Source organism: Podarcis tiliguerta (assembly GCF_965153285.1).
Source record: "Podarcis tiliguerta genome assembly, chromosome: 18".
NCBI classification, from domain to species: Eukaryota; Metazoa; Chordata; class Lepidosauria; order Squamata; family Lacertidae; genus Podarcis; species Podarcis tiliguerta.
Genome location: NC_139551.1, coordinates 12,408,853 through 12,426,902, shown reverse-complemented (window position 1 = coordinate 12,426,902; position 18,050 = coordinate 12,408,853). Strand labels below are relative to the sequence as shown.

At 51.6% G+C, this 18,050-nt stretch overlaps 1 protein-coding gene across 1 annotated transcript; it reads right to left on the bottom strand.

Moving 5' to 3' along the window:
- Nucleotides 1–2,423: 2,423 nt before the first annotated feature.
- THOP1 (thimet oligopeptidase 1) lies at nucleotides 2,424–18,050 on the bottom strand. The gene is made up of 13 exons (XM_083422042.1): nucleotides 17,537–18,050; nucleotides 15,850–16,053; nucleotides 14,989–15,137; nucleotides 11,513–11,620; nucleotides 10,964–11,066; nucleotides 10,164–10,324; nucleotides 9,539–9,674; nucleotides 8,595–8,961; nucleotides 7,455–7,656; nucleotides 6,600–6,786; nucleotides 5,743–5,871; nucleotides 4,947–5,083; nucleotides 2,424–3,730 (listed from the first exon to the last, which is right to left on the bottom strand). Exons 1-13 carry the CDS (start codon nucleotides 17,550–17,552, stop codon nucleotides 3,572–3,574), a joined length of 2,058 nt encoding a protein of 685 aa, XP_083278168.1. The 5' UTR covers nucleotides 17,553–18,050; the 3' UTR covers nucleotides 2,424–3,571.

The window sequence follows — 18,050 nt, the reverse complement described above, 5'->3', positions numbered from 1 at the left end:
TGGCACTCAGGTCCTGCTTGGTGGCTTACTAGATGGGCCCCCTTTGACCATATTGTCTTCTATGGAACCTCCAGCCCCAGAGGCAGTCTCTCAATTCCTAGGTGCTTAGATGTCACTGCAAAGGCCACTGCAGAGAGCCTCTTTGGCCTGATCCCACAACCAGGCTCTTTTTATGGAACCTCCAGGCCCACAGGCAGTCTATCGGGATCCCAAGGTTCCCTGTGAGGACAGGGCCCTGGGCTGGATATGGTGTGGGGCTCTGTGCACCCAACCGGCTCAGACACGCGGCCCATGCCTTCCCTTCCAGGATAGTAAACTATGCTAAATGTGTTCTGAGTTTACAGCTGCCCTGAAATAAGTACGACTAGACGCAGCGGGACGTTGAACATTCTCTGGGTTAAAAAGGAGGCCAGAGGCCCCGTCCCTCGCCCCCCATCCCACCAGTCTTGGCTGCTGGAACCGTGGCAACAGATGTTGGCCGGGGGGGGGCTTTTGTGGGGCTTGGTGCCTCCTGCGTTGGCACATATGGGGCAAGGGCCTCTACATCCCCTGGTGAGATGCACCTGATTCACTCCTGGAACCGGCAGTTCCATAGAAACAGCACTGTAGTGTTGGAAGGGTCCCCCAAGGGTCATCCAGTCCAACCCCGTGATGCAGTGCTTTCAATGCATTCTCTATGAACACAGAGCAGGTGGCCAAGCTGCCCCTGCACCACCCTGTGAACTCCTGCCTGAGTGCAGTTAATTTGGTCCTGCTATTTCAGCCAGAGAAAGGCATGGGGAGAGAGAGGAGCAGACACAATAATTTGGGCTCAAGGCAGGGATAGAAGAGAAGAGAGATGCAGCAAAGCCCCCTCCCCAAAGCCTGCAAAATCATAGAATGGAAGGGACCCCTTAGGGTCATCCAGCCCAACCCTCTGCAATGCAGGAATCTTTTGCCCAACATGGGGCTCGAACCCACGACCCTGAGATTAAGGGCCCATCTAGCCCAGCACCCTGTTCCCACAAGGGCCACACAGACGCCAGCTTTCCATTGCAGAAGGTCGCCAGTTCAATTCTTGACAGCAGCCCCAGAAAGAAGGGTGAGGGCTTTTTACAATTTCTGGCCTGCTCCTTCACTGCAAGAGGCAGCCCAGGACAGAACAGCTCTGTTGGTGGGATCCTGGCGCTGACAAGGCCACGGTGGCCGGTTCAGTCCCCACAGGGGACAGCTGCATATTCCTGCCTTGCAGGGAGTTGGACTAGATGGCCCTCAGGGTCCCTTCCAACTCTACGATTCTGTGATGCCGATGTGCGTGGTGAGCTCAAATGTGCCAGAAGCTTCCTGATGGAGAGGATGTCCTGATTTTTATAGGAGAAATGCTGGAGGGGCTGATGGAATCAAGGGACCCTCACCCAAAATAAAACAATGTGGTGTTTAAGAGGCCAAGATGACAATCAGGAGCTGCAGGGCATGCCAACACTGCGGGGACAATCTCTCCCCCCCCCCGGCTTCAATCCTGTGCCCTAATAAGGTCACACTTGTTTTGGACCTGATATGGACCCACTTGCCAGCACCCCCCACTCTTCCATCTCCAGGGGTCCAGGCATGAAATGTAAGCTGGGAGATGATTACAAGGCCCCCCAAGGAGAGCAGCATGCGGAGACCCACAGGCCAAAAATAGTGGGGGGTTTTGGGGGGGTATGCTAGGAGTGGAAGCGCAGAGATTTGGCCAAAATGCTAGGAAGGGCAAGGCATCCAGAGGCAGGCGAGACAGACGAGGAGGCCGGCAGCCCAGGAATCTGACCCCCACCCCAGGGACAAATTTAGCCCCGTCTGCGTGCCCAGAATAAGGCGCCCTGGGCCCACTCCAGCGCACAGTGGTGCTCCAGCCACAAACCTAATTCTCCCCCCCCCCCCCCCGTGTGCACGAAGAAACACCCCTCTGGCTTTTAATAAACACTGTTTGTAAATGGAGCCTGGCCTAAAATTAACACCGACCTCCTCCCCTCCTCAGAGATCTGGGTTTTTGCAAACAAAGGATGCTCAGCACCCCCCAGATGTCTCTGGAGCGCATGGAAGAGCCCAGACTGCCCCCTAAAGGGCAGTGGTGGGCATTGCAGCTGGCACTGCTGGAGCCAAGACACCTGCATTGCAGCGGGTTGGGCTGGATGACACTGGGGGTCCCTCTCAGCACCACACTTCTGTGAAAAGGGCACAGTGCTCTGTGCATGGGGATCAGGTCTATTGCAAGGAAGTCCGAGAGGGGAACTCGGACAATCTGGGGGTTTAGAGGCTCCCCTCTTTCTTCCTTCTCTCTCTTTCCTCTCCCTTACACACACACACAAACACTCTCCACAGAATCACACCCAAGACAACATGGTCTAGCAACTTTGTAAGCTGCCTTCTCCCCTCCATCAAGAATGCCAAGTCCAGCCCCAAACGAAAATCTCAAAAACCCTTTATTGGCCGTCCAACCTCAGCCCCGGCTGCTGCTGCTAAGAAGACAGGACCCTTTTGCTTCCGCCAGGAGAGAACTCGATCCGCAATCCATGTTAGACGGATATGACAACAGGGGGCCCAGACAGCTGCTGCATGGAGTGGCTGGCCAGGCCAAGGCAGAGATTGGGGGGGGGGGTCCCCTTCAGGATCTCAGTTGAGACCAGATCTGTACACCACAATGGCTTCCGTCCCGCCTTAAAAACCGTAAGGGTCTTTTGATTTAATAGACGGCCGCTTCATGAGAGGCGATGATTGCCCTCCTTTGGAGAAGAGGGGCCATTTTGTGCTGCACAAAACCCCACGGGGTGATGTCATCTGGGGTTTGCACCCTGCCCCCCCCAAATACCCAGCATTGAGAACAGCCTCAAATGAACGGTTGTGCAAACTGCATCAAACCTGCACTGCTTAATAGATACACAGAGCTAAGATTTGGGGTTTAAGATCGATTCCGAAGGGTGTCAAAGCAAGAATAGGAATAATTTTAGCCCCATGGAAATCAGAGAAATGGAGGGAAGGAAAGTGGAGCCCCCCCCCCCGCTGCAATAATGTATGCAGCCTTCCATCAGACGCTGTGCGCTGCAGCTGGAGCTCTCAGGAGGCAGCAAACCCAGGGGGTGCCTCTGCGAGTGAATGTCCCCCGCAGGAAAATCGAGGAGAAGGGGCTGCAGCCGAAGACACAGGGCAGGGCGGCAGCACCTTCTCGTCTTGCCTTCAGCAACTTTGCTTGGCGCTTTGCACTTCTACAAGAGCCCTGGATCTGACTGATCTAGGCCAGCGATCCACAACTCCAGCCTCCACCCAAGGGCAGGAAAGAATCAGAGCTCCAAACCAATTGTTAAAAGCACAATCCTTTTCCTTGCAAACTATATTTTCTCGGGGGGTGGGGGGGAGCAAAGGAGTCAGAAGGGGTTAGAGAAATTTTGTTTGTTGGGGCTCTGGAGGTGGGCCAAGGAGGGAATCAGGAAGCTGAGAGACCCCCTTCCCTCCAGAACCAGGAGGACCCCCCCCCACTCCCAAGGCTATTTCTACAAGCAGGCCGCCAGGCAGGACTTGCACGTGCCCCCAGCCGGGAAGCGGGCAGGGGGAGGTCTCAGCAGGACGAGGGGGGGCTGGTGGGGTCAGCGGCAAGACCCTTGCTGGCCAGGAAGGCATCCTGCCTGGGATTCCGGCCAAGGAAGTGGAGCAGCATGTCGGAGGCATCGAGGGAGCCGCCGGGACGCAGGATGCAGCTCCGGTAGTCCATGCCCACCTAGAAAGGAGCCAGAGAGAAGGCGGTCAAAATCAGAGACTCCAGAGTTGGAAGGGGCCCCCAGGGGTCATCCAGCCCAACCCCCGGCAATGCAGGAATCTCAGCTAAAGCATCCAAGACAGGCAGCCACCCAGCCTCTGCTGAAACACCTCCAGGGAAGGAGAGTCATGCAATAAACTGCCACTTCTGGGACATGCAATGGGGAAAGCAGCGGGTGCAGAGGCTCTGCCCTCTCTCCGGCATAAAAGTCTTTGCACACTGCTTATTTCTCTCCCCCCCCCCCACTTTTCTACTCTTTTTATTTCTTTCTGTCCCACTTTTTATGCTTTTATTGTACCTAGGGGGAAAGATATTGTTTTGTATTTTTCTCTACTAACCTTAATAAAATTGATTTATATAAACTTCCCTGTTCAGAGAAGTTTTTAATGTGTGACATCTTAGTGTATTTTTTGTCTTTGTGGAAGCCGCCCAGAGTGGCTAGGGAAACCCAGCCAGATGGGCTGGGTAAAAGGTAAAGGTAAAGGTACCCCTGCCCGTACGGGCCAGTCTTGACAGACTCTAGGGTTGTGCGCCCATCTCACTCAAAGAGGCCGGGGGCCAGCGCTGTCCGAAGACACTTCCGGGTCACGTGGCCAGCGTGACATCGCTGCTCTGGCGAGCCAGAGCCGCACACGGAAACGCCGTTTACCTTCCCGCTAGTAAGCGGTACCTATTTATCTACTTGCACCCGGGAGTGCTTTCGAACTGCTAGGTTGGCAGGCGCTGGGACCGAACAACGGGAGCGCACCCCGCCGCGGGGATTCGAACCGCCGACCTTTCGATCGGCAAGCCCTAGGCGGTGAGGCTTTAGCCCACAGTGCCACCCGCGTCCCTTGATGGGCTGGGTACAAATAATAAATTATTATTATTATTATTATGTTGTTGTTGTTGTTGTTGTTGTTATATATAAAAAATGCATAAGGCTGTTTCATAAAACTTCATAAAGTTAAACATGGTTGTCCATTCACCACTGTTAACTGTAATAGTCCTGGTGGAGTAGAAGGGTTTTCACTTTGATCCCCAGTGGCAGGGAGTTCCCCAGGACCCAGTGCTTGTCGAAGGCCATTCCAGGCTCTTGGCTGGCAGGTGAGCGACACAGGCAGCTCTGGTTGCCTATGCACAAGCAGCAGAGGCTTGAAGGACGAGAGGCGATGGGAACAGAGGGCTCCCTGCCTACCTTGTGGTTCATGACGCCTTCTTTCTTGAAGCGGGTGTAGAACATGTCCATGGAGTAGACCTCGCTCCAGAGGTAGCCGTAGTACTGGGCATCGTAGCCCCCTGCCAGGTGGCCAAACGTCGCCGGCATGTTCGTACCTTGCAAGGGGCAATGCAGGGAGAAGGTTAGGAGAGCCTTGGGGGACCCTTCCTTAGACACAGAATTGTCGGGTTGGAAGGGACCCCCAAGGGCCATCTAGTCCAACCAATAGTGTGCGTGGGGCATTGCATCTCCATGGGAAACAGCCCAAACCCCACCACAGAAGCTCCCTGGAAGAGAAGAGAGGTCTCGGCGGAGAGGTCAGTGAGGACTAGAACCTACAGGTGCTTCTTCTATGGTTTGCCATTCCTTTGTGACACATACTCTGACTACGCGGATGGTCTTCCTTCCCTGGGACTCGGCTGTTTTCACCCTCTGGCAACGAAACTTGCCCTACGTGCCCATTTTGCGGTTTAGCTCTCCATCTTTTCGTTTCCATGCGTCATTCTCCCGGACCCACACCATAAAAGGATATAATCATAGAACTTTGACCAAAAGGAAACATTGGAATGGCAAAAGAAAAAAAAGTCAAGGAAGACTAAAACAAGTAAAAACAAAAGATTGCAACCCAAGACCAAAGAGGAGGAGAGCATCAGGCCCCCTGGGATTAAGAGGGCAGGTGAAACCTTTCAAAGCGGCACGGAATCTGACCAGATTTCTAAACTGCACTGATCTTGACCAGATTTAGCTGTTTCCCGCAGCCTCCTCTGCCTGCTACCTGGGGTTGCAGGGACGCCCAGGATCTTGTCACACTGCCGGGCATACTCCTCCGCAGGGTCGGCGTCCATCTGTGTGTGCAAAGCCTGGTCGACCTTGGCCAGGACGATCTGCCGCAGGTTGAAGATTCCTGGAGAGAGAGAGAGAGAGGAGGAGGAGAGGGAAAAGGAGAAAAGTGGGGCAGGGGGCTCTGGGGTCCCCATCCCCTGCCCCAAATGGCCAGGGAGCCTTTTGGCCCATCCAGTTCTGGGGGGAAAGCCAAAAACTGAATTAAACCAGAGGAAGGTTCAAAAAGCTAAGAACAAAAGCTAGAGGACTCGCTTTGGGTTAGGAATTTCCTGGTTCCCAGAAACTGTGTGTCGCCTTCTTTATGAAGAGGAGTCTGGGATGCGGAAGCTGATTAACTATTAAATGAATGAATGAATGAATGAAACAAAATAAACTAAGCAGTCTTGCATGTATTGCCTAAACACCGACTTCTGAGTTAAAGGGGATATTTCCTTGCTTATCCATATGGTGCTGCTATTATGCATCAAAAGGATTTAATTTGAATTAGTACACACATACAAATGTTCTAAATGGAGAAAGAAAGCTACCGGACAGTTCAGCATCCAAGATTCTTTCCCAGCAAGTTACTTTTTATTGATAAGCTTTTGATCTGGGAGAGCTCAGTCAGGAGAACCTGAGGCTCTTAATCTCAGGGTTGTGGTTTTGAATCTTGCGTTGGGCGAAATATTCCTGCCTTGCCGGGGGGTTGGATGGATGACCCCCTGGGCCCCCTCCAATGCTACGATTCCTGGCATGCTTTTGCAGGTGTTATTGCTCCTTCCCCTGCAGCCTCCTGGGGACGCTGCCTACCTGTGTTGGCCTGTCGGGACTTGATGAGCTTCTCCAGCAGCTGGTCTGGGATGGGCACGCCGTTCTTGTAGTGCGTGGACATCCGCCGCAGGGGCTCCTTCTCCCACACCCAGTTCTCCAGCATCTGCGATGGAGCCTCTACGAAGTCCCTCTCCACGTGGGTCCCACTGAACATGGCAAAGTCCGCCTGTCCGGGGGCAGAGAGAGAGGAAGGGCTACAGGACTGTCCTCAAAGTTACCCAGTGAGCCGCTTCCTGGCTAAGCATTTGAACCCACTCAGGCCGCATTTAATCGACACCACAAGCCTGTGAGGCAGGTTGGGGCCGAGAGAGAGGTTAGTCATTAAGCTTCATGACCAAGGTGGGGGAATTCGAACCCTGGTCTCTCCCAAGTCTTTGTCCTGTTTTCATCCCTACAACCATGCAAGGCAGGCTAGGCTGAGAGGTCACACAGTGGCCTTCAAGGCTGAGTGCGGGAGATTTGAGCTCTGGTCACTTCCAGGACCTAGTCCGACACTCTAACCACTATGTGACGCTGCCGTGGGGGGCCACCTGCCACGGATACTTGTGTACCTGCATGGGGTTGGACTAGATGACCTTGTGGTGTACCTTCCAACTCTGCCATTCAATACTTGGCAATCATTTTTAATGATTCCTACACACTGTTTCACACGTTTTACCCAACAGGCAACATTAAATTGCACTAATTTAGCCCAAATACCTTTCCAATCCCAGGTTGCTTCACCGCTTTCTAGCACCCCTCATTTTCAAAGGTTGGAAAATTCAGCAACTTGACCTCGGACCCATTTTCCAGCCCAGAAGACCGAGGCCAAGGGCTCCCGGGTCGGCCTCTCACCTGCGAGCAGAGCTGGTGCATGACGTGCCCAAACTCGTGGAAGTAGGTCTCCACCTCGTCGTGCTGCAGCAACGAAGGCGCATCCTGCGTGGGCTTCGTGAAGTTGGCTACCATGGCTGCCACCGAGATCTGGCGGCTGCCGTCGGGGAGAAGGCAGCCGGGCTGCAGACCAAAGCAGGCTGCGTGGCCATACTTCCCCTCCCTGCTCCGGGGACAAAGAGAGCCTGTAGCAGAGCAGCCGGCTGGGCTGGGGGTCCCTTCCCACGCTGTGCTTCTGATACTCTCTGGGGGCTGGAGCCTCCGGGGCCAAGGACAGTCTATCTGGACTCCAGCAAGGACAGGAAGCAGGGCTGGACTTTGGCCCGAGGCAGCAGCCAGGCTCTTCCTTGAGAGGCCTCCTGGGATGGCAGAACCTCTCTGCCCTGGGGAACCAGAAGGCGGGGACAGCAGCTGGGGGCAGGGCTGGTGTGCTCAGGACCCCTTGGGGGCTTCTGGACTGATTGCTAGATTTTATTTCTTTGCCAATTCCCATCCTGATGAATCCCTAACCTTTTACAACCATTTACTGGTGAACGTGTAAAATAACATCCTAAATGCAGCTCAAGTCTTAGAAAATAAGTAACGAATCATCAGGGAAGCAATTACAAATCATTGATGAAACAATTGCTGTTTAGCTATTAACAGAGCAACCAAAATTCTTCCCTTGGAGGGCATCTGGTCGGCTACTTTGGGACCAGGGTGCTCTGGGCCTGATCCAGTGGCGGGAGTCTTCGGATGCCTTGATGGAGCCTCCAGCTCCAGAGGCAGTCGATCTGGAATCCTGGCTCTTTGGGGGCACCTGGCCACTAGGAGGCCAGGAGGCCAGGCCAGCTGGGCCCCCTTTGGGTCTGGTCCAGCAGCAAAGCTCTTTTCTGGAGCCTCCAGCTCCAGAGACAGCAACTCTGGATTCCTCGGTTCTATGGGCATTTTGCTGCTGTGAGGTCAGGATGTTGGGCTGCTGGGCTGGTCCAGCCCCCGGGTTCTTACTATGGAGCCTCCAGCTGCAGAGGCAGTCTACCCAGCTGCTGGCCCGTGAAGACTAGAAGCCCTGGACCTGGGACCTTCTGCACGCTCTTTGACCCTCCGCCCCCCAGGACCCACCTTGGGTAGAGGTCCAGGTAGAACTTCCCGATGGCCTGGCCGGAGTGGGCGTCCTGCACGGCGTAGAGCTGGACGTCGGGGTGCCAGGCGGGGGCCCCCTCCTCCAGGCGGAAGGTGAGCCCCAACAACTCCTGGTAGATACCCAGCAGGCCAGCCGTCACCACCTCCATGGGGAAGAACTCCTTGAGCAGGTTCTGGTCCACCTGGTAAAGCGTCTCCTGAACCCGGTTCATGTAGAAGCGCAGGTCCCAGGCATGGAGGCGCCCGTCAAAGGGCAGGCCGCGCTGCTCGCACTCCTGGCGCTTCAGGGACAGCATCAGGGCCCGCTCCTGCTCGCCCAGCACGCGCAGCTTGGCTGCCAGCTCATCTGGGGGGGGGGGAGAAGAGTGCGGGAGGGTTGCAGGGTCCCCCGGGGGTCATCCAGACCAACCCTGTGCTGGGCAGGAAGCTGGGCCGAAGAACCACAGAATGGAAGGTTGGGGGACCCCCTGCGGGCACCCAGACCCACCCCCTGCAAGGCAAGAATCTCAGCAAAAGAATCCCTGATGGACAGCTGCTTAAAATCCTCCAAAGCAGAGTCCACCACCTTCTGAATCCGTTGGTTCGGGTCCTGCCCTCCGGAGCAGAAAAGCAGGCGAGGGGTCTGTGAAGCTCCTCTGGCTTTCAAAAATAACTATTGTTAATAAAGAATTTTAGTCAAAGGTTTTCTAAACACGCAAATAAGAAACACGAACAATGGAGAGACTTCCTTGCACCTATTGGAAGGCCTCTCCTTCCTTGGAGGTTTTTAACAGATTCTTTAGTGGAGATTCCTGCCTTCCAAGGGGTTGGGATAGATGACCCCCTGGGGTCCCTTCCACCCCTGCAGTCCTAGGAGACCCTTCAACTGTCCCGCTTTCTTTGGGGCTGAAGCCGTGTGCTCGCCATCTGCAGAAACGCCTTACCCAGGAAAGAGGCCACCGTCTGGCAGTCCTTGGCCATGTTCATCTCCAGGACGAAGTCGGCGTGCGTCTCAAATCCCAGCAGAGCCGCCTTCTTCGCCCGCAGATCCACCAGTTCCTTCAGGATCAGGCAGTTCTCCTGTGGCAACCGGAGGGGGGGGGAGGCGGTGAGGCAGCCGGGGGGGGGGGGAGACCGCAAAGGAGCCCCTTTTATTCCCCCCCTTTCAGAAAAGGCCTTTATCATCAACTACATGGAGAAACAGACATTCTGAGAAATGTAAGGAAACACGAGGCTGCAGCAAAACCCTCAACAAAGAAAATGGAATCGTACAGGGAGGTTTTCCTCCCTGTATCGTAAACTCGAACTCGTGACATGCAAGGAAGCGGAACGCCAGGAGGGTCAGGGCGGGCGAAACGGCACAGGGTCCATCTGCGGAACTCACCGCCACAGGACACCAACTCAGACGGCTTTTAATGAGCGAGGGACAAAATTTGAATTGCAAGTTTGCTGAAACGAGTCCCTGCTGAGTTTTCATGTGACAGCTGAGATATGCAGGGAGAAAGGGAGCCGTTCTCCAAGCAGAAAGCAGAAAAGGCGTTTATTTGTTTGGTTTGTGCTGCCTTCTACCTCCTTGCAGCGGGAGTTGAACTGCTTCTCCACCAGCCTCCGCGTCTCTGAAACGTGGCACTTCTTCATCAGGGGGAAATAGTGGGGGTACTTCAGGGTCACCTTCAGGTTCCCCCCCTCAGTCTTCTCCAGGGAACTCAGGAAGTCCTCCGGAAGACCCCCTGCAAGGAAGGACAAGGGCACCCATGGGTGGCGGGCAAAGGGCCCAGGGGGTGAGCCTCACAGAGGACTAGGCGCTTTAACTGTACAAGTTTCATGCGAGGATTGCAGGCTTCATGGCGCCTGGTGTCCATTATTGGGTTACTGGGATTATTTCCTTATTACACTGTGCACTGATGCTTTTATACACTTAATCTGCTTCTGGAGATTGTATCCTCTAAAAAGGTCAAGAATAATAATAATAAATGACAAAATGAAACTGTAATATAATGGCGAGTACTTGGCAATCATTTACCCTTTCTAAGCAAAATAACATTAATCTGTAATCTAACAACAAGTATTTTAAATTATTTCTATGCATACCTGGGAGGAACGGTTGAGAAAATTACTGGGCTTGGCTGAGAGTTGGAAGGGACCCCTGAGGGTCATCCAGCCCAACCCCCTGCAAGGCAGGAATCTTGCCTAAGGTGGGTTTTGAACCCACAACCCCAATATTAAGAGTCTCCTGCTCTACCGAATGAGCTATCCCAGATATGAAGAAGCATGGAAAGGTAGAGTTGGAAGGGAACCCCAAGGGTCATCTAGTCCAACCCGCTTTGCCCCCAATGGGTCCCGAGGGACACCTGTTGCCCCGCCCTTACCCAGCTCTTCCCGGGAGAAGGGCAGGACGGTCGTGTCCTCATTGAGGTTCTTGTTGAAGTCGATGCAGAGGACGCTCAGCCTTTTTTTTATCTCTTTGATTTTCTGGGCGAAAGGGGGAAATGGGGTTGGAGGCAGCAAAAGGCCCCGAGCCGAGTTGGCTTCCGCCCCAACAACTCCCCCCCCCCCCCCGCCCTCACCCCTGGTTCCCGATCCCACGTATTTCCACGCAGGGCAGTTTACTCGCTAAAAGGCCTCCGTGACTCCACGGGAGGAAGAAGGGCTCCCTCGTCTCAGGCTGCGCATCATCTTCCCTGGCAGGGGCGTCCCTCCAGCCCCGCTGGGATGAGAGAATGGGGGGGCTGGAAGGGACCCCAAGGGTCATCCAGTCCCACCCACTGCTAGGCAGGAATCACAGCGTTCGGCCAGCTCCGTTCCCTTCGCTTCCAAGCCTCCCCAAGAGGAGCCACGGATTTGCCTCTTGAGTCTAGCTGTGCCCCTGGGAGGCCAGGTGACCCTCAGGGCCTCCCCCCCGGGCAAATGTCTCCCACCTCCTGCGTCTCCTCGGGGAGATGGAGGCCACTCCGCCGGCCCAGCTTGATCAGGCGCTCAAGGTATCGCTTCGCTTCCGGCTTCAGGGAGGTGTTCTCCAGCTTCTCCTGCAAGGAAGCAACAAATCAAATAATTACAGTGGTACCTTGGTTCTCAAACTCCAAAAACCCGGAAGGAAGTGCTCTGGTTTTTGAATGTTTTTCGGAAGCTGAACATCCGATACAACTGTCGGCTATTGTTTCTGGGGCTCCTGTGCCAATCAGAAGCCGTGCCTTGGTTTCCCAAATGGATTAAGTTTGGATTAAGACATTTCAGAAGTCAAACAGATTTCCCGAATCGATTAAGTTTGGCACTTTTGTTTTTGGTATTTATTTTGCATTTTTGTTTTTGAGGCTTTTTCGGTTCATTTGTTTTGGTGACTGTGCGGAACCCAGTTCAGCTCCTGATTGATTGTGTCTCTACAGAAATGGATAAAAGCCTCCCATCCAAACAATGACTGTCATCAGTGCAGGTAAGAACAAAATTAATTTTCATTTTTATCATCTACAATACTGTCTTATTTATTTTATAGTACAGTACATTGATTATTGCTTTCATTTTATGGATCAATGGTCTCGTTAGATAGTAAAATTCATGTTAAATTGCTGTTTAAGGGGTTGTTTTTAAGGGATTAATTTGTTTTGCATTAATTTCTATGGGAAAGCACGCCTTGGTTTTGGAGCGTTTTGGTTTTGGAACGGACTTCTGGAACGGATTAAGTTTGAGAACCAAGGTACCACTGTATTACTAATAATTATTATTGTTGTTGTTGTTATTTCATCTCTAAACCACTTAAAGCAGTTCAGAAAATAGGCCAGGACTTACAACGATAACAGCTATTATTATTAATATTATTATATCATCTCCATAAGGTTGAGAAAAGATGGTCAGGAGCTCTGACCCTGCCCAGCCAAAGGGCGAAGATGGAGCTTCCGAGGAGAGCTGCTCTGCAAACTGGATTTTCCAGGTTCACAGCCCACGCTCTGCACTGCTGCCACACACCAGCTCTGCCCCAAGGGCTGAGAGCAACACCTACACCCAGTTCACTTGACGCACCTGCAGATTTTAAAGCTCATGGCAGGGCAAAACTTAATTTCTGTAAACTGAGCTGCAGCCTGAAGCCTACCAATAAAGCAAGACTCTAGTCCTCATGCTTCCATATGAAAAGCTGATTTAAACTTAATTTTTTGCAAATTTCTTCAGGGAGGGGTCTTTAAAAAATAGGGTTTTGGGTGTGAGCAAATCTGCTTGTATTTTTGTGGTTGACCAAGAAACACCAAAACTGCTTCTGGAAAACCAAAGAACATCCATTTTACCATCTGAAAAGATCATGGAACACAAAACAACAAACATAATAACTGCAAATATACAGCAATCATTTTTAGAGAAATTTTACTCTCTAAGCAAAACCAAGTATCCTCTTTGCCTTCTAAAAATGTCAGGTAAAACCAAGTAATTCTAATAATAAATAATTTTAATAATCTACCATATAGCTGCCAGACTCAGCTGTCATTTTTAACGATTTCTATGTATTGGACAACATTTAGCTAGGCAACTCTGGGTTCGATGAAGAAGCACCAAAACATCTTTCGGGAAACCAAAGAATTTCCATTTTACCTTCTGAAAAGGGAAAATAAAAATATCTTTCAATTTCCCAATTCATGTTACAATTTTTTAGCACCCCTCATTTTTGGAAAGCTGAAAAACTCAAGACGCCTGACTTGTGCAACTCCGATATTTTAGGCTAATGGCCAAATATAAATCAGTTTAATAAAAAATGATTGAGTGGTGGACTCTCCTTCCTTGGAGGTTTCTAAGCAGAGCTTGGGTGGCTTCTGTCAGGGATGCTTTGGCTGAGATTCCTGCATTGTGAGGGGTTGGGCTGGATGACCCCTGGGCGTCCCTTCTAGGATTCTAGGATACAGATGCCTGAATACCAAAACAGGCATCTGTGAGGCCTGACAGCACCAAAATGAGTTGGTTAAATTAATACAATTTAGTTTTACTTAGAAAGTTAGATGTGTGTAAAGTTGCATGGAAATAATTGCCTAGGACTTGCAGTTATATTAGAGATCAATAACTGCAAGTGCTAGGCAATTAATTATTTCCCCCAATAAGTGTTGGAAATGTGAAGAAAAAGAGGGTACGTTCTTTCATATGTGGTTGAATTGTAAACTAATTTAAAAATATTGGGAAATGATTTATAATGAATTGAAGAAAATGTTTACGCTAACTTTTGTGAAAAACCCAGAAGCCTTTTTGTTAGCCATTTCAGGTCAAGATTTGCTGAAAGAGAAGAAAAAATTTTTCATGTATGCTACAACTACGGCTAGGATGTTGCTAGCACAAAGATCAGGCTTCCTCAACCTCAGCCCTCCATATGTTTTGAGACTACAATTCCCATCATCCCTGACCACTGGTCCCGCTAGCTAGGGATCATGGGAGTTGTTGGCCAAAAACATCTGGAGGGCTGAGATTCAGGAAGCCTGACAAAGAAGGAAAAGTGCTGAAATACCAGCTAAAGAAGAATGGAATCTGACAGAATACGCTGAAATGGCAAAACTAATGGAAAGACAAAGACAATAGAGATTTTAAGAAAGACTGGGAACCATTTATATAAACTTTACAGAATCAATGTAAAGAAATAGACTCACTTGCAAGGTTTGATAAAACACTTGCAATCAACATAAGAAATGTGAAATAGAAATAGGATGTTAAAATGATAAGAGAATAATAATTACTTTAAAATTTTTAAAGAATAACCAATAAGCAGGGAGATACAGTGGTGCCCCGCAAGACGAATGCCTCGCAAGATGGAAAACCCGCTAGACGAAAGGGTTTTCCGTTTTTCAATGCGCTTTGCAGGACGAATTTCCCTATGGGCTTGCTTTGCAAGACGAAACTGTCTTGCGAGTCTTGAGATTTTTTTTCGCTCCCCACCCCCTTTTTCTAAGCCGCTAAACCCGCTAATAGCCTTTTAGCAGCTAATCCGCTAATCCCTTAAGCCTTTAATAGCCGCTAATAGCTGCTAAACCGCTAACCCGCTAATAGGGTTGCTTCGCAAGACGAAAAAACCGCTAGACGAAGAGACTCGCGGAACGAATTAATTTCGTCTTGCGAGGCACCACTGTATAATATGCCAAAAAACCAGAAAAGGAAGTTGAGGGAAGTCACGGGGGGGGGGGGGGGTTTGAGGATTTGTAATGTATTTTGTTTTTGAAATAATGATTCTGATGATGAAAAAACTGTAACATTCAATAAAGAATAAAAAGAAAAAAAGAAACCTGGAGAGGCCAGAGGGAGATGTCAGTCGCCAAGCTGGTGCCCAGAGAACTCTGCATGGTTGCAATTGGGCAAGCGCCTGGCACCTGGGGGAGTTCTAGCACCGGTCCCACCCCCTCCCCGCCCCACTTTGGGGCGCCGCCTGCATCCTGACCTGCAGCCAGATGATGCGCTGGTAAACGTCCCGCCGCATGCTCATCTCCACGTCAAACTCGGAGAGCTTCTTGTCAGCCTCAGTGCTGGCCGCACGAACCTCCTTGCAGGGAGACACGTGTTGCGGGAAGTCTAGCATGTTCCGCTGAACTGGGAGGGGAAGAGGGAAAGGTGGCTGTCAGGCAAACCTCTCGGCCCCCTACCCACCCATGCAGAGAGCACCCTGTGCCCCAGAGCTACGCTCACTTTGACTAACAATGGGGCTTTTAGTATCACGGCTCCAGCCCCCTGGAACCTAGTGCATTTCATTTCATTCTTGTCTCCCGTCCTCCATCCATAGAGCAAAAGGAGGATACAGCAAGAGACTTTTCAGCTCAGGGTCATGGGTTCGAGCCCCAGCTTGGGAAAAAGGTTTCCTCCATTGCAGGGGGTTGGACTGGATGACCCCTAGGGTCCCTTCCAACAGTATTCCCCTGTGATTCTACCTCCAGGAGGCTTGCACCATAAAAATACAAGATAGAAACACAATACACATACTAAAAAGTAGAGCAAAAACACACAAATCAATACATATATCCTAATTGCCCTGAGATCTACAGATGAATAGTATACAAATTTAACTATTATTATTATTATTAAGAATCTTCCTTCCCCCCACCCCTTCCCACAAACACTTTTGAAAGGTTATTGTATCCTTAGCATCAGTTTGGCTCCTTAAGAATTGCATTGGATAAGGCAGATCCACACAAAGAATCCCAGTAACCGCAGCTTCTCCCAGTGCTGAAGTTCCTAGCACTCCCAGCCAACTACAGCTTCCAGGATTCCTATTGTGTGGAAATGATGCGCCTTCTTCTGGACTTACCCGTGTACTCCACCTCCACGGCGGCCAGGGCGCCCAGCGTGTTCTCGTAGGAGATGTCGCCCTGCGCCAGGGCACCCACCGTGTCGTACACCCGCTTGGTCTTCTCGATCAGCTTGGCCGTAGCGTCCTGGATCTGTGTGGCCGTCAGGTCCCAGCGGAGGTGGCTGGCCGGGCACGGGGGGGCTGCAGCCTCCATGGCGCTGTCTGGGTAGGGAAGGGGCAGAGAGGGGGCTTTTTGTATGCCACAACTGCAGCAAGAATTTTGTTAGCCAAAAATTGGAAGCTACAAGAAATGCCAACAGTGAAGGAATGGCAGATGAAGTTGGTGGACTTTTTGGAGCTGGCTGACCTAACTGGAAGAATCCGCGATCAGAAGGAGGAGGAGCATCAAGAAGAATTGAAGAAATGTAAGGACTATTTGGCTAGATATTCTAACATAATTTAAGTAGAACTACTTGTAAGTACCAAATTGGCCTAGGAGTAAAATAGATTGATTGTATAACTTTATGTATTGAGAACATTATGAAAAGAAAGAAAGATATTAATGGAATAAGTTAATTCTATTTGAAAGTGGATATTGGAAAACTGCTAAAATGAGTATTATGGAAACACAGGGGGGGGTCTGAGGAAGTCACTTAACAATGTTATTTAAATTGGGATTTTGACAGTTAAGATAGTATATGTTTGTTTGTCTATTGTATTGTTTTTCTTTTGTGTTTATTATAAATTTGGGGGGGGATTTTTTTTTGGGGGGGGGAAGGGGGCAGAGAGGGGGCATCAAGCAAGCAGGAATGGGAAAATAAAGGGCCAAGGCTAGTAGGATCCTGAATATCAGTGGCTGGGAATCTGCCGAACTCTCCGCCACAGGAGGCAGCCACCAGCCTAGACAGCTTAGAAACAGGGTCAGACAAATTCATGGAGGGGACAATGCCAGGATGGCTCTACCGTGCCTCCACAGTTGGAGGCAGCAATGCTTCCGAGCGCCAGTGGCCGGGGATCTGCGGAACTCCCTGCCAAAGGAAGCAGCAGCAGCCAGCAAACTAGACTGCTTTAAAAGAGGACTGGACAAATTCATGCCCTGTCAATGGCTCTTAGCCACAATATCTCTGCTCTGGCCTCCCCAGTTGCTTCTGAATCCCAGTTGCTGGAAACCACACAAGGAAGGGGAAAGTCGCTCGTCTGTTCAAATCCTGCCGGCTGAGCTCCCCTTCGGGGGCATCTGCGAGAAAAGGAACCTGGGCTACATGGTTCGGACATTCTTTGGCGGTCGGCACATTGCTCCTGCTCGGCACCTGGTGCCCCTCAAGGGCTCAGCGGTGCCGGGCATAAGCCCAGAGCTCCCTCCCGCTCCCTCTGTTCCTCTGCCAACTCCCAGGGCGGCAGGGACGGTGCCAACGAGCGACCTGACGGGAAAGGGAAGGCCCTGCGCACCTCAAGCATAGCAGGCAGATATCCATTCGGTGACGTTTTTTGGCACGAATTGTGGAAAGACAGAGAGAGGGGGGGAAGGAAGGAAGCTTCTTGGCAGGGAAGGCTGAAATTCACCCGGGCAAGTCCAAACGGGAAGATGGGGGGAACCCCAGCCTTCCTGGCTCTGACCCCCCCCCCCCCGTCCCGCCTTCCTACTGCAGCTCCGACTCAGGGCAGCTGCCGCCCCGGCGCGCCTGCTTTGCACCCCCAAAATCACCTGTCGGAGGAGCCATCCGCTTGCTCGGCTGCGGGTCCCGCGGCTCCTGCTCAGCACATGGAGGTTTCCAGAGCAAAGGCAGGCGGGGGGGGGCGGAGAGCCAGGGGGATTATGGGATGGGGCGGGGCCAAGGAAGGCGGCCCCGCCCACTTCGAACTCAGAGGGCGGGGGGTGTCGCCTACTTTGCATAAGCAGATTTCCCCCATTGCAACCCCCACAAGGAGCAAATCTCGTATAGAATTGGAAGGGACCCTGAGGGTCATCCATCCAACCCGCTGCAATGCAGGAATATGCGCGCGTCCTTCCTTGAGAAGCCTGAGGACAAGCAACCTCTTCTTTTTTAAGGAAGGTGGCAGCTGAAGGGGCCCTGCTTCTCTCCCTTCAGGGGCCCGCAAGCCTCTTTCCTTCAAGAGAGAGCCGGAAATCGTCTTATAGAGACTCGATTCCCGCATCCCCTTTGGGCCAGGAGCGGACAAAGGCGGGGGCAGCTTCTCCGCCTTTGCGCAGGCTCCAC